The 13,697-nt window shown below is 41.1% G+C and overlaps 1 protein-coding gene across 6 annotated transcripts in view; it reads left to right on the plus strand.

Annotated features, from left to right (window-relative positions):
• Positions 1-13,697, plus strand: part of IQSEC3 (IQ motif and Sec7 domain ArfGEF 3) — a 105,989-nt gene that overhangs the window by 22,655 nt on the left and 69,637 nt on the right. For all 6 annotated transcript variants that reach the window (XR_008390970.1, XM_037133949.2, XM_053661970.1 and 3 more), the window contains exon 2: positions 13,443-13,526. Coding sequence is in view for 5 of the 6 variants with exons in the window: in XM_037133949.2 (XP_036989844.2) it covers positions 13,443-13,526 (84 nt within the window). In the remaining variant the exon portion in view is untranslated. The remainder of the gene's footprint in view (positions 1-13,442; positions 13,527-13,697) is intronic.

Genomic DNA, 13,697 nt, shown 5'->3' on the forward strand with positions numbered 1-13,697 from the left:
CACAGAAATGGAGATCACATGGAGGGTTATCAGCAGGGAGATGGAGTTGGGGAGAATAGGGGAAAAGGTAGAGGCAGTAAAAAGCATAAATGGTAGGTACAAAATAGATGGGTGAGGTTAAGAATAGTATGGGAAATGGAGAAGCCAGAGAATTTATGTGTATGACTCATGGACATGAACTAAGTTGGGGAAATGCTGGTGGGAAGGGGGTACAGGGAAGAGGGAAATAAAGGGGAGAAAATAGTGGGACATCTGTAATAGCATAATTAATAAAATATATTTTAAAATGCAAAAATAAATAAATAAATAAAAATGGGCAAAGAATCTGAATAGATATTTTTCTTTCTTTTTGTTCCAGTTCTTTTTTAAACATTTTTATTTAGTTATTTTTCAAGTACAGTTTTCTGTCTATTTCTCCCATCCCAGCCCACCCTGCCCCATGCTCCCTACCTCCCTCCCATTTCCACCCGCCTTAGTTCTTGTCCCTGTGTCCTTCATACTTGTTCCTCCAAATCCCTCCCCTTTTTTCTCCTTAAATTGAATAGATGTTTTTCTAAAGAAAACATACAATTGGCCAACAGGTACACAAAAAGATGCTTGACATTGTTAATTATAGGGAAATGCAAATCAAAATAGAATGAAGTATCACCTCACACCTGTTAGAATGGCTATCATCAAAAAGACAAGAGATAACAAGTGTTAGTGGGACTGTAAATTGGTGCAGCCACTGTGGAAAACACTATAGAGATTTCTCAAAAAAAATTAAAAAATAGAAATACTGTATGATCCTGCAATACCACTTCTGGCTACATATAAGTATAGGAAACAGGACCTGGAAGAGATAACTGCATTCACATGTCTATTGAAGCATTATCCATAATAGCCAAGACATGGAAACAACTTAAGTGTCCATCAATGGACGAATGGGTAAAGAAAAACTGAGGTACACATACACACACACAATGGAATATTATGTAACCACAAGAAAGAAAGAAATCCTGCCATTTGTGCTATCATGGTTGGATCTGGAAGACATTATGCTAAGTGAAATAAGCCAGAGAAGGACAAATAATACATGGCATCACCTATATGTGGAATTTTAGAAAAAAAATTCAAACTTAGAGACAAAGAAAAAATTGGTTGCCAGGATTCAAGGAATGACAGAATAGGGAGAATTCAGTAAAAGGGTACAAATTTGCAGCTATTAAATGAAAGGTCTAAGAACCTAATAGAAAACACAATGACCATAGTTGATAACACTGTATTGTACATGTGAAGAAAGAAAGAAAGAGCTCCTATCCTTTGTGACAGCAAGGATGGATCTGGAGAGCATTATGCTAAGTGAAATAAGCCAGGCGGTGAAAGACAAATACCATATAATCTCACCTATAAGTGGAATCTAATCAACAAAACAAATAAGCAAGCAAAAATATGACCAGAGACATTGAAATTAAGAACAAACTGACAGTAACCAGAGGGGAGGTGGGAGAGATAATGGGGCGGGGGGAAGGAAAGGAGAAGGGCTTTCAGGAACATGTGTAAAGGACACGTGGACAAAGCCAAAGGGGGTAGGTTTAAGGGTGGGGGGAGGGGTGGGATGAAGGGGCATGTTTGGGGGCAATAGAAACAACTGTATTTGAACAATAATAAAAAAAATGTTGAAAAAAAGAGAAAGAAATGCAGCCGACCACGCAGATGCTGCCCTCAGTTTAGCAAATTTTGAACAGGCAGTCAGTGGTAGGCCTGTGCATGTTCATGAGAACAGAGAGACACACAAGGCATGGAGCATGTCATTTGATTAGGAAATACAGCACTTAAATCAAGAATAAACTATCATTTAGTATACACTATTGTGGGCTGACTTCCTAAGGTACATTTTCTCATTTAATTCTTAACTATCAAATGAGGTTCTACCATCATTATGCCTATTTGAGAGACAAGTGAAGGGCTCAGAGTAGTTCAGAGACTTTCCCAAAGTTTCAGAACTATAAATGGCAAAGGTGCTATGTGTATTTAAATCAGCTTGATTCTAAGCCAAAGTCATTCCCCTGTGCCTGCTGCCTCCCTGAAATTAAATCATGTTTTCAGAAGAGCATATGGTCATTCATGAGATGGGCCATTGCAGTAACAACATGCAATCCCATACTACCTGCACTCTGCATCATCCACAGAGCTTTCATGCCGGTTACTTCTTAGGCCACTCAAAGCAACCCAGTGAGGTAGAGGACTTCACAGATCAGGGAATAGGCTCAGAGAGCTCAAGTGACTAGCCCCAAACCACACAGCTAGATGTCTCTAGAATTTGAACCCAGACTTCCTGTTTGGCCCACTGTACAGCACAGCCTTTTCTGTAGCAGGAGAATAGTGTAGGGGGCCATGATCAGGACTAGATTCAAGTGCCACCTCAGCCTCTTCCTAGCAGTATAACTTTGACCTTGTTACTAAGTTTCTTCACTCATCTGTAAAATGGTGATGATGGTATCTACCTTTTCAGTCTATTGTTTTATAGTTACTGTATGTCAAGTCCTGGTAGGTAGTAATGTAAATAAATGGACAGGCAAGCAGTTATGGAGTATTCATTGTCTTCTGAGTTCTGTGGGGAGACACTGAGTAAGGAGAAGAGATTAACTTTTCTGTTGGGGAAAGGGTGCTTTCATGCCTTCTTAAGAAAATGGGAAAAGGGGATGGGGTCCACTGTTTGCAGTTTGATTTGAGCCATTTCTTTTCTCTCAGCCTTGTAAGCCAGTCAGTGAAAGCAAATGCCATATGATTTTACCTATAAGAGAAACCTGATGAACAAAATAAACTAATGAGCAAAATAGAACCAGAGGCATGGAAATAAGGAACAGTCTGACAGGGACCAAAGGGGAGGGAACAGGGCAATGAGTATGGGAAGAAGGGGAAGGGACTAGTCAAGAAACATTCATGAATGACCCATGGACATGGACAACAGGGTGAAGAATGACTGTGGAAGTGGGGAGTGGGCCGGGCAGTGGAGGGTGAAGGGGGAAAATTGGGACCACAGTAACAGAGTAACAATAAAGTATTTTTTAAAGATGGGGGAAGAAAGGAATGGCAACATTTGTACCTACCCCACAGGGCTAACATGCATGGCAGTACTATATTAATTCAGTTGGTATCTGATACAGAGATATCTCTCCCTGAAGTAGTTTATAGTATAGTTGGAGAGACAGAGGGGCAAACAACCATAACCACTATGAGATGCATAATAAACCATCTTCTAACCACCCCGGAACTTACACATCAATAACCATTTGTTTAGCTTAGAAATCTGCTTGTTAGGGACAGCTCTTTTCTGCGCACATTACGAAGGCTAGAAGATTCATTTTCAGGAAGATCATCAAGTGGATGGTAGATTGGTGGTGGTTGTTTGCTCCTTCCCACATGGACCTCTCCATGGACTTGTTTGGGCTTCTCCTAGCATGGTGGCTGGTTTTCTCCTACTGCCATGAAAACCAGATAGTAGTAGGAAGAACAGGCAGACCACTTCCCTGGAAGTCAAGGGAGGAGAGTATTAGAAGAAGGAGGGTTTGGCCAATCAGTACTACCGAAAAGTCAATTAGGAACTGAGAAATTCCACTGGAGTGGGCAACCAGATCCATGGGGACCTCCGTGGTGAGAGTTCTATTGGGGCTGTAGGGGAAGAACTGTACTTCAGCAAGCTGGCAGGAAATCAGGATGAGAGGAAGTCCCTGAAAGCAGACAGCTCTTCCTGAAAGGCTGGCTGTAGAAGTGTGACCAAATGCAGGTCTGGCTGGCTGCCTGCTGCATCAAAAGCCAGTTTGCCTGCTCATCAAACTGGTGAGACAGGTGCTGGTGAAAAGGAAAGTGATTTATGCTAGTCCTGGTATCTTGAGACAATGGGAGACTCTTGTCTCAAAGCCCTTCTCAACATCTCAGTGCAGGCAGAGGTTTTTATAAGGAGGGAGAGGGAAAGCAAAGCAAAGAGATCAAGAGGCGGTATTGAAAAGCTCCCAAAGCTCTGTGCAGACCAGCAGACCATTCTGATAAGGACCCTGAAACTGGCCAAGTGATGGTCTGGTGTGTGCCATCCTTATATTCACCATCCTGGTTTTACATCATCCTGATTTTATAGTTGAAGGACAGCAAATCTCCTAAAGCTGGGATGACTGAAGGTCAGAGTTGGTGTCTTTTGAAGTTAGTTCCTGGGGTTCTTATATAAACATGTTGTTTATCTACAAGCTAAATATTAGTCAGAGTTAGCACTTACAGAAACAATCTTAAAAGAATGGTGGCGTAGGTTACAATTCCCCACCATTATAGAAGGAAGGGAAAAGTTGTAGGGAAAATAATGTTTTAGGATGAGAGATTGGAGCATATTTACATGCTGAAGAGAAAAGGCCCATGGAAATGAGAGCACTGAAGACTGGTGGTGGGAGGTGGGGGACAGAAGAGGAAGAGTGGTAGACTGGATGGGTGCTGGAGAGGTGAGATCCAAGGGAGAGAGTCAAGGTGACAGAAGTGGGACATTAATAAGAGCTGACGTTCATTAAGCATTTACTCCATGTCAAGTTCTATTAAGTGCTTTACTTAATTCATTTCATCCCCAGAACAATACTTTAAAGAAGTTCTGTTAGTAATTCCATTTTACAGATGAGGAGACCAAGGCAGGGTTTGTACAGAGGAGTTAGGTAGGATTACTCAAGAAGTCTTCCTCCAGGCAGTGAGAAAGAGAGGGGCAAGCAGCCCTTCTCCCAGAGGATCTGTGACTGGATGAGATCTAGGGAACTTCAGCAATTGCAGTAGGAGGGCGTCGTGTTGGAAAAATGTTTTCCCAGCTATTTTTTCTTTTTTTAAACAAAGAAACTTTTCCCTTCAAATTAAACCGAATGGGCATCCCTAGTAGGTAAAAACAAACCAAATCAGAGCTGGGTTGAAGTGTAAGGTTCTGTGCTCTGCCCACTCCACTTTCCCCTGGGGATCCTGAGAACACAGGAGAGAAACACAGGGTTACTGCAAGACCAAAGGCATTTTCTTCATATAAACATCTGAAGAGCCTGCAGTGTGTTTTCAGGGGAAAGCTCTCTGAAAAGGAGAGGCAGGCAGCTCTCTCTAGGAGTCTAGAACCTTTTATTCTTTGGGGGACAGGGACTAGGTGACCTTTAAAATTGTCCCAAAGGAAAGTGAGCTGAGAATGAAAGAAGAAATTCTTAATGAGTGTGAGGTCCACATGGGGATCTCAGACCCAGTCAGGACTGAACAATGAACACTGAGTCTGGTTGTCCTTCGGGACTGGGATACCATCAGGGTAATGTTTTCTGTCACCTTTTGTCCCTGGTTGTTGGAACATCCGTAATCACTTGCCTTATTAAGATCACTCCAAAACTTCCTGTGGAAGACGGCAGTGGCAGATTCTACCAGTAAGCAAAGGAATTCTATTCCTCAACCCTGAGGCCTGGAGGAGGGGGTAGGAACTAAGGATAAGGAGGTCAGTGTGGCATCCTGGGAGGTTTCTACTTGCAGTAGAGCTGTGGGTGCTGAGTTCTGTGGTGGCAAACTGTAATAATGTCAATAATAGTCACAATAAGATTTTGCATCTGTGCAGGGTTTATTATGTTTTTCCTAAGGAGGTTTCACATTCAAAGTCTTACTGAATGAATCCTCACAACTCAGTGAAATAAACCAGGCAGGAATAGGAGCCTCATTTACCATGACTGTCCCTCCTGAGGGCCAGCACTAGTGGAGTGGGGGCAAAGTCTTCATCTCCTTTCAGCACTGTTGCTATTACACTTTGGAAGACCCTCAGGCCCTAGGCCTAGGTCCAAAATTTTTCCTATTCCAACTTCCCCACACCTAATTTTCTCATTGTCCCAGTTTCTGGTGCCCTAGACTTCTTTGGCTCAGTCATAAGCCATTTGGTCTCTGAAAATCCAATCTAACCATTGGAAAGAAGGGAAAATACAATAGTTTTTTCCTGCTGCTGGCAGGGGGGTTAATTATTGGGGGAAATGAGAGGAGGGAAGTAGAAAAGAAATTATTCTAAAGCCTCTTGATGAGGTATCAGAAAGTGAGAAGGGGAAGAAAATTATTCCAGCCTATTAAGAATGTCAGCTGTATTAAGGTACAACTATATATAATAAAATTTACTAATTTTAAGTGTATAATTTGATTAGTTTGACAAATATTTACAGTTGTGTAACCGTGATCTCAATCAAGCTATAGAAACTTTACTTCACCCCCAAATGTTCCCTCTTGTAGTTTAACTTCTCCCCTCCCATATCAGTGAAACTGATCTGCTTTCTGTCACTATAGTTTTGCCTTTTAAGAATGTTATATAAATGGAATCATACAGTGTGTGGACTATTGTGTCTAGCTTCCTTCACTTAGAATAATACTTTTGGAATTCATCCACATTGGTGCATGTATGAGTAAACTCACCCCTTTTCATTGCTTACTAGTATTTCATTGCACAGGAGCGCTACAATTTGTTCATCCGATTCTTAGTTAGTGGATATTTAGGTTGTTGCTATTTTTTAAACATGAATCTTTGTTTTATTGACAATAACACCTCCATTACATTTAGAACATACCTCCATATGTATGCAGGATATACAGACAGTGGTTGGTGTGCATATGCATTGGTGTACTCCTTGTATCAACTCTAAACCAGCTCCCCTCTCCTGGCTAGGGCTCGGGTAGCCACAAAGTGAGAGCCTCTCACTTTAGTCATACAATTCACAAAATAAATTTTCAAAACCAAAACACTGATGTTTAATTTTCTTTTATTTTGTTTTATTGTGGTAAGAACATTTATCACAAGATATCCCCTCTTAAATGTTTATGTACAATAAAATATTATTAACTATAGGCACACAATGTTGTACAGAAGATCTCTAGAACATACTCATCTTGCACAGCTGAAAGTTTATGCTTGTTGATTGGCAGTTTCCCATTCCCTACTCTCCCCTAGTCCCTGGTAACTACCATTCTTGTCCATGAGTTTGACTATCTTACTGTAGATATGGCATATAAGTGGGACGATGTAGGAGTATTTGTCCTTCTGTGACTGGCTTATTTTGCTTAACATGTCTTCAGATTTTATCCATATGGTGACATATTGCAGGATTTCTGGGTTTAAGACTGAATAATACTCCATTGTATGCATATACATTTTTTATTAATTCATCCATCAATGGACTTTTAGATTGTTTGTGAATCTTGGCTATTGCGAACAATGCTGCAATGATATTGGGGTGCTAATAACTCTTTAAAATGCTGATTTCAATTATTTTGGATAAATCCCCAGAAGTAGGATTTCTGGATCATATGGTAGTTCTATTTTTAATTTTTGAGGAACCTCCATACTGTTTTCCATAGCACCATTTTCATTCCCATCAATAGTGTACAGGGATTCCAATTTCTCCGCATCCCTGTCAACACTTGTCTTTTGTTTGTTTGTTTTATTATAGCCACCCTAACAGGTATGGAGTAATATCTCAGTATGATTTTGATTTACATCGCCCTGATGAGTAGTGACTTTGAGCATCTTTTCATACACTCATTGACCATTTTTATAGTCTTTGGAGAAATGTTTATTTAATTCTTGAGGTCATTTTTTAATCGTTATTAATTTTTGTTGTTGTTGAGTTGTGGGAGTTCCTTATATATTTTGAAAATTAACCCCTCATCTGACATATAATTTGGAAAAGTTTTATTTTATCCCATTTTACTGGTTGATTTTCTTACTCTGTTGATTGTTTCCTTTGCTGCACAAGAGCTTTTCAGTTTAATGTAGTCCCACCTGTATATTTCTGTACCTGTTGCCTGTGCTTCAGTATCATATTCATGAAACCATTGCAAGACGAATGTCATGAAACTTTCCTTTTATGTTTTCTTCTAGGAGTTTTATAGTTTCAGGTCTTATGTTTAAGTCTTTAATCTATTGTGAGTTGACCCTTTGTATAGTAAAACATGGGCCCACATGCTTTCTTTTGCAAGTGAATATCCAGTTTTCTCAACACCAGTTGTTGAAAGGATTATTTTTTCCTCATTATGCACTCTCGGCACCTTTGTCAAATATCATGTGACCATATATGTGTAGTGTTGCTGGTTTTTTACTGCTATGAACATTTGCTGCTAGGAATAGTCTTGTGTCAATACATATTTTTATTTATCTTCATTAAATACCTATCAATGCAATTGCAGGGACATACAGTAATTAATGTTTAACTTTATAAGAAATTTACCAGTTTGCTTTCCCAAATATTGTATCATTTTACATTGCCACCAGAAGTGTATGAAAAGTGTATGAAAAGGGTAATCCATACCCTTTTCAACACTTGGCATTATCGGACTTTTAAATTTTAGTCATCGTAGTGAGTGCGTGGTTCTAATTTGCATTTTCCTGATGACTAATAATGTCATAAATTATGTTTTTAGTAAATAATCTGTTCAAATCTGTATATTTTCTATAAAGTTTTTGTATTTTTATTAGTGAGTTTTAAAACTTACTTATTTTTCTTAAGATGTATAAGCCCTATGTTCATTGCAGCATTATTTACAATAGCCATGATATGGATGCAGACCAACTATCCATCAATAGACAACTAGATTTTAAAAAGTTGTGGCACATATATAATGGAATATTACTTGGCCATAAAAAGAATAAAATCTTACCATTTTCAACAGCATGGTTGGACCTAGAGGGTATTATGCTGAGTGAAAGAAGACAGAGACAGACCAATACCATATGCTTTCACTTATATGCAGAATCTAGAGAACAAAATAAAGACAAACAAAACAGAAATGGGCCCTGGCTGGTGTAGCTCAGTGGATTGAGCGCGGGCCTGGGAACCAAGCAACCACGGTTCGATTCCCAGTCAGGGCACATGCCTGGGTTGCAGGCCAGTTCTCTCCCTCTCTCCTTCCTTTCCCCTCTAAAGATAAATAAATTTAAAAAAATAAAAAAAAACAAACCAGAAATGGACTCATAGACACAGAGAAGGAACTGATAGTTGTGGGGGCAGAGGTTGGGTGACAAAGTGGTAGTTATAAAACAGTCATGGGGATGTAAAGCACAGCATAAGGAATATAGTCAATTGTGGGAGTGACTTTCCTCACAAGGCCCCCCTCCCCCATGTGCCATAGATGAGAGTAAATATGACTGAGACGTGATGTGATCTGCTTAGGGAGGAGAAGTGGCCATTTTCCCAGAGGAAAAAGGCCGTGAGCAGTGGCTAGTTTCTCGGGAAAAAAGGCCAGCAGCACCCAGATTCTCAGAGGAGAAAAAGGCCTTGAGCCCCCTCCTCCAGGGCCTTTTATTGGGTTGTAGTACACAGGAATACAGGGTGGCAAGGATCAAACATTAAATAACATTTCAAAAAAATCTGAGGGCTTAGTATGAATCAGAGTCTGTCAGGAATAGAGTTTTAGGGTTTCTTGCTCGAACACTTAACATATGAATGAAAATACTCTTACCAGAGCAGATTTCACAGGTTTATCAGGAAATCTTTGTGATGCCAGATTTTTCCCTAGGACATGCTCTAGCAAGGCAAGGAGCTGCACCTCTCCCCAACAGGTATTCAGGCTTAAGGGGATTAGAGCCAGGAAGCTCTTCTCACAGAGAACCTGGGGACTTGGGCTATCTCAAAGCTGGGGGGCAAGAGTCCATTGCTCTTTGTTGCAGCCCCCTGAGTCCTTCCATGAAGGCCTCCCAAGTGATCAAGTCTGGCTTAGGTTGCCCCTCCTCTGTGAGGGGTCTTACCCATCAGTCATTGACTTCCGACCAAGCTTTGGGGGCAGGGAGAGGAAACTGAGGCAGCATTTGCTACCAGAGACAAGCTTTGTCTCCTGCGGCTGGCATTCCAAAGGTCATCCCTAGCCCTTAGCCACAAGGGGTCAAGATACAATTCCTAGAACCAGGCAGAGCGGTCTACAACAGTCAGTAATATAGAATAACTATATATGGTGTCACGTGGGTGGTTGAAATGTGGGAGTAATCACTTTGTAAAGTATATTATTGTCTGACCACTGTTCTGTACACCTGAAACTAATATAAAATAATAATGAATGTGAAATGTAATAAAATAAAACTTAAAAAAAGAATTATTTACTTTTCTTAATAGCATCTTCCAAAAAGAAAATGTTTTAAATTTTGATGAAGTCTAATTTATGAATTTTTTCTTTATGGTTTGTGCTTTTCATGTCCTAGCTATGAAATCTTTGCAGATTTCATCTCATGTTTTCTTTGATAAGCTTTTATGGTTTTATCTGTTATTTTTGATCTATGATTAATTTTACATTAATTTTTATATATGGGGCAAGGTATGGATTAAAGGCATTTTTGCAATGTGGACATCCAATTATTTCAGCACTAGCTGGTAAAAAGGTTATCATTTTCCATTAAATTATCTTGATAATTTTACCAAGAATCAATACAGTTTGTTTCTGTTGTTAGCCCCTCTATTTGGTTCAGTCAATCTGTATATCTATCCTTATGCCAACACCAAACTGCCTTAATTTTGGTAGCTTTAAGTCTTGAAAACACACAGTGTAAGTACTACAACTTGTTTTTCAAAGTTGTTTTGGATATTTAAACTCTCTCCCCACCCTGTCCCCACCCACTCCTTGTAATAGGAGTGACTTCTGAGGAAATGAGGATATTTTTCCTTCTATTCATTATATTTAAATAGAGAAGGCTTACTGTAGGAGGTAAGAAAATTGAGAGAAAGTGGAAAAGTGAAAAAGGAACCCATTCTTCAGGCCTTACCAGCATTAGTGATGGTGGTACCGGGGTGAGTAAGGGTGGGGAGATGACTGGAAATGATTTTATGATGTCTCCCTTTTCTGGAGCTCCAGACAGCACCTTGCACCTTTGTATTTTTTAAAATACTTTACTTATTTATCTCTAGAGGGGAAGGGAAGGAGAGAGGGAGAGAAATATCAGTGTATGGCTGCCTCTTGTGCATCCCCCGCTGGGAACTGGCCTGCAACCCAGGCATGTGCCCTGACTGGGAATCGAGCTGCGATCCCCTGGTTCGCCAGCCTGTGCTCAATTAACTGAGCCATACCAGCCAGGGTACAAGACAGCACCTTTAGAGACATTCCCTGACTGCTTCCTTTCAAAGACTGGGGGTTAGATCTACAGCCTCCTGTTTGGTGAAGTGGAGCAGGGTTTCTTCCTTCAAAGTTGCCCCAGTGGGTTCCAACTTTTCCTCCTTGATTCTCTTGCTGGGAACCTCCTTCTTCATTCTTCTGCCAGCTTCATCCACAGCAGGACTGCACACATCATCAGTTCCTCCGAACTACTCAGGTGTTTTTATAGCCTTATGTGGACTCCTGAGTCTCAAACAAAATATCGATGCAGAGAGTTACAGGTGTGCAGTCTCCCATGATTCTCCTCCTGGCCCTGACAAAGCTTTAAGTAGCTCCTTGAAGAACTTGGCTTCTTCCCCTTCCAGCCAGCCAGCTGGCCCCTCAGGTCTGCTGCAGCACCACCACCACTCTCTCCTGGGCTTCCTAGTTAAGAAACAAGGTCCTTTTCTGGTTGAGCCCGAGGTTCCCCTCTGCCTTCAGGTCCACACTGACTTCTTTGAGGAACTTTAATGCCCATTTTGCTTGGGTGATGACTGAAACCCCCTGAGCCAACTGCTCTGGGCTCTGCTCCTCTCCTGCCCAGCTTTTTAGCCCCACCCCAACATGGGGTATTTGCATTTGCCTATTACTATAAGGTGAAACATTTTTCCTTACATTTTTTTGGCTCTTTGGATTTCCCCTTGTGTCAACCAGAATTCATATCCTTTACCATTTTTTTCTACTGAGTTCAAAGTAGGATATTAACATGCCTTTTGTCATACATGTTGCAAATATATTTTTCCACTCTGCCATTTGTCTACTGAGTTATTTTTTAGAGATTTTATTTACTTATTTTTAGAGAGCGGGGAAGGGAGGGAGAAAGAGAGGGTGAGAAACATTGATCAGTTGCCTCTTGCACATGCCCCAACCAAGGACCGAACTTGCAACCCAGGTATGTGTCCTAACTGGCAATCAAACCAGCAAACTTTCACTTTGCAGGGCAATACCCACCCAACTGAGCCACAGTGATAGGGCTTTTCTTTTAATTTAATAGGGTATCTTTTTTCGTACCAGATATTTTCTTCTGTGTAGTCAGATATGTTTACTTTTTTTATTGGCTTTTCAGTTTCCTGTTTTAAATCTCCTTAACATATAGCCTATATTCCTAAGTTTTCTTCTTTTATTTTCCCTTGTTGTATTTTTATCATTTTAACATGCAATCTCTTTGGAATTTATTTTTGTCAAGTTAAGGTAGGCTTCAACGTTCCTTTCTTCCACGAGGATAGCCAAATTTAGCAGCTTCCAGGAAAGACTAGATTTGGACAAAGTATTCTGAAGCTAAAGAAGTTTAAAAATCTCTTTCAGGTGATCTTTGGGGGCCCTTTCAGGCCTGGTATTGTCTGACTCCATAAGGCGCAGTGCAGTGACTGCTTGCTAAGAGAGAGAAAGCAATGGACAGTATTACTTTATGAAAAAGTAATTTCAACATTAAGTCCCAAGTTGGCTCAAAGTGGATATTAGAATTGCAGCATTTTAGAGGTGGAAGGGAACTTGGAAATTATCTAGTCTAATTACTCTCAATTCTGGCTGTCTTTAGAATCGCCCTGGAGCTTATAAAAATTCCTGGTGCCCAGGAGCCAGGCCAGACCAAGTGAATCAGTCCTTGGGGGTAGGCAGGGCCTGGGCAGGGTAGGTTTTAAAATATCCTGGTACATCTAATAAGCAGCTGGGGTTGAGAACTACTTTTCTAGCTCAACTCCATCACATCATCAGTAAATGATTTGCGATCCAGAAGAGGTGAACTAGGTATCACACAGCTGGCTAGCTGGCACTAGAACCAGGTGTCTGCTTCCCAGATTGGCTTTTCGTCTGCATCAAACAAATCCATGAAGCACCATACTTCGGATTTTCATCTGGCAACACTAAAGTTTCTGTAGAAGTGCTTTGTATCTTTGCGTGTGAACAGCTTTAAAATGTTTACTGAATGCAATTCTGTGTGCCACAGATGAATAGACCAGTTCTGCCTTGCAGGACCTCAGTGGGGAACAGGGTTATAAAGAACTATGATAACGACCAAGGATAGAGGGAATAAATGGCTCATACAAATAGAGGAGCTACTGAGGGGATAGAGGTGCAGAAGTAGGAAGAGTTCCATTGACAAGAGGTCAACGCAAGCAGGACGTGGTGATTGACTTGGGCCTAATGGGTGATTGAAGAGGCCTTGATGACAGAAAATCGATGCTGCACTTCCTTCCCTGGAGCAGTGCTGGAGACTTCAGAGACACAGGACAAGGTTTCAGGGCAGAAGTGCCTTGGTGTCAGAAAGCCAGGCTGGGCCCAGCCTGTGTCAGCTGAGCTCTGATGCTCTCCCTCTGCTCTGCTTACAGGAATGAGATCGTGCTGCACCAGTTCTGCTGCCCAGCTGCTGATGCCGAGCAGAAGCCCTCCTGTGCTGACCTGGCCTCCCACAGGTGCTCAGTAATCAATGGGTGGTCCTCCCCTCCCCACCCCCACAGTCCTGCCCCTCGCAGAGCAAAGCACACACCATTGTGCCATTTGGCCTTTTCCTCTTGGGTCTTGTGTTTTTGATCATTTGTTTGTTTTTACCTCCTTCCTCATACTTTTTTCTCGTTTCTTCTTCT

This window comes from Artibeus jamaicensis, unplaced genomic scaffold, assembly GCF_021234435.1.
Source record: "Artibeus jamaicensis isolate MK-2021 breed Jamaican fruit bat unplaced genomic scaffold, CSHL_Jam_final contig_1028, whole genome shotgun sequence".
NCBI lineage: Eukaryota > Metazoa > Chordata > Mammalia > Chiroptera > Phyllostomidae > Artibeus > Artibeus jamaicensis.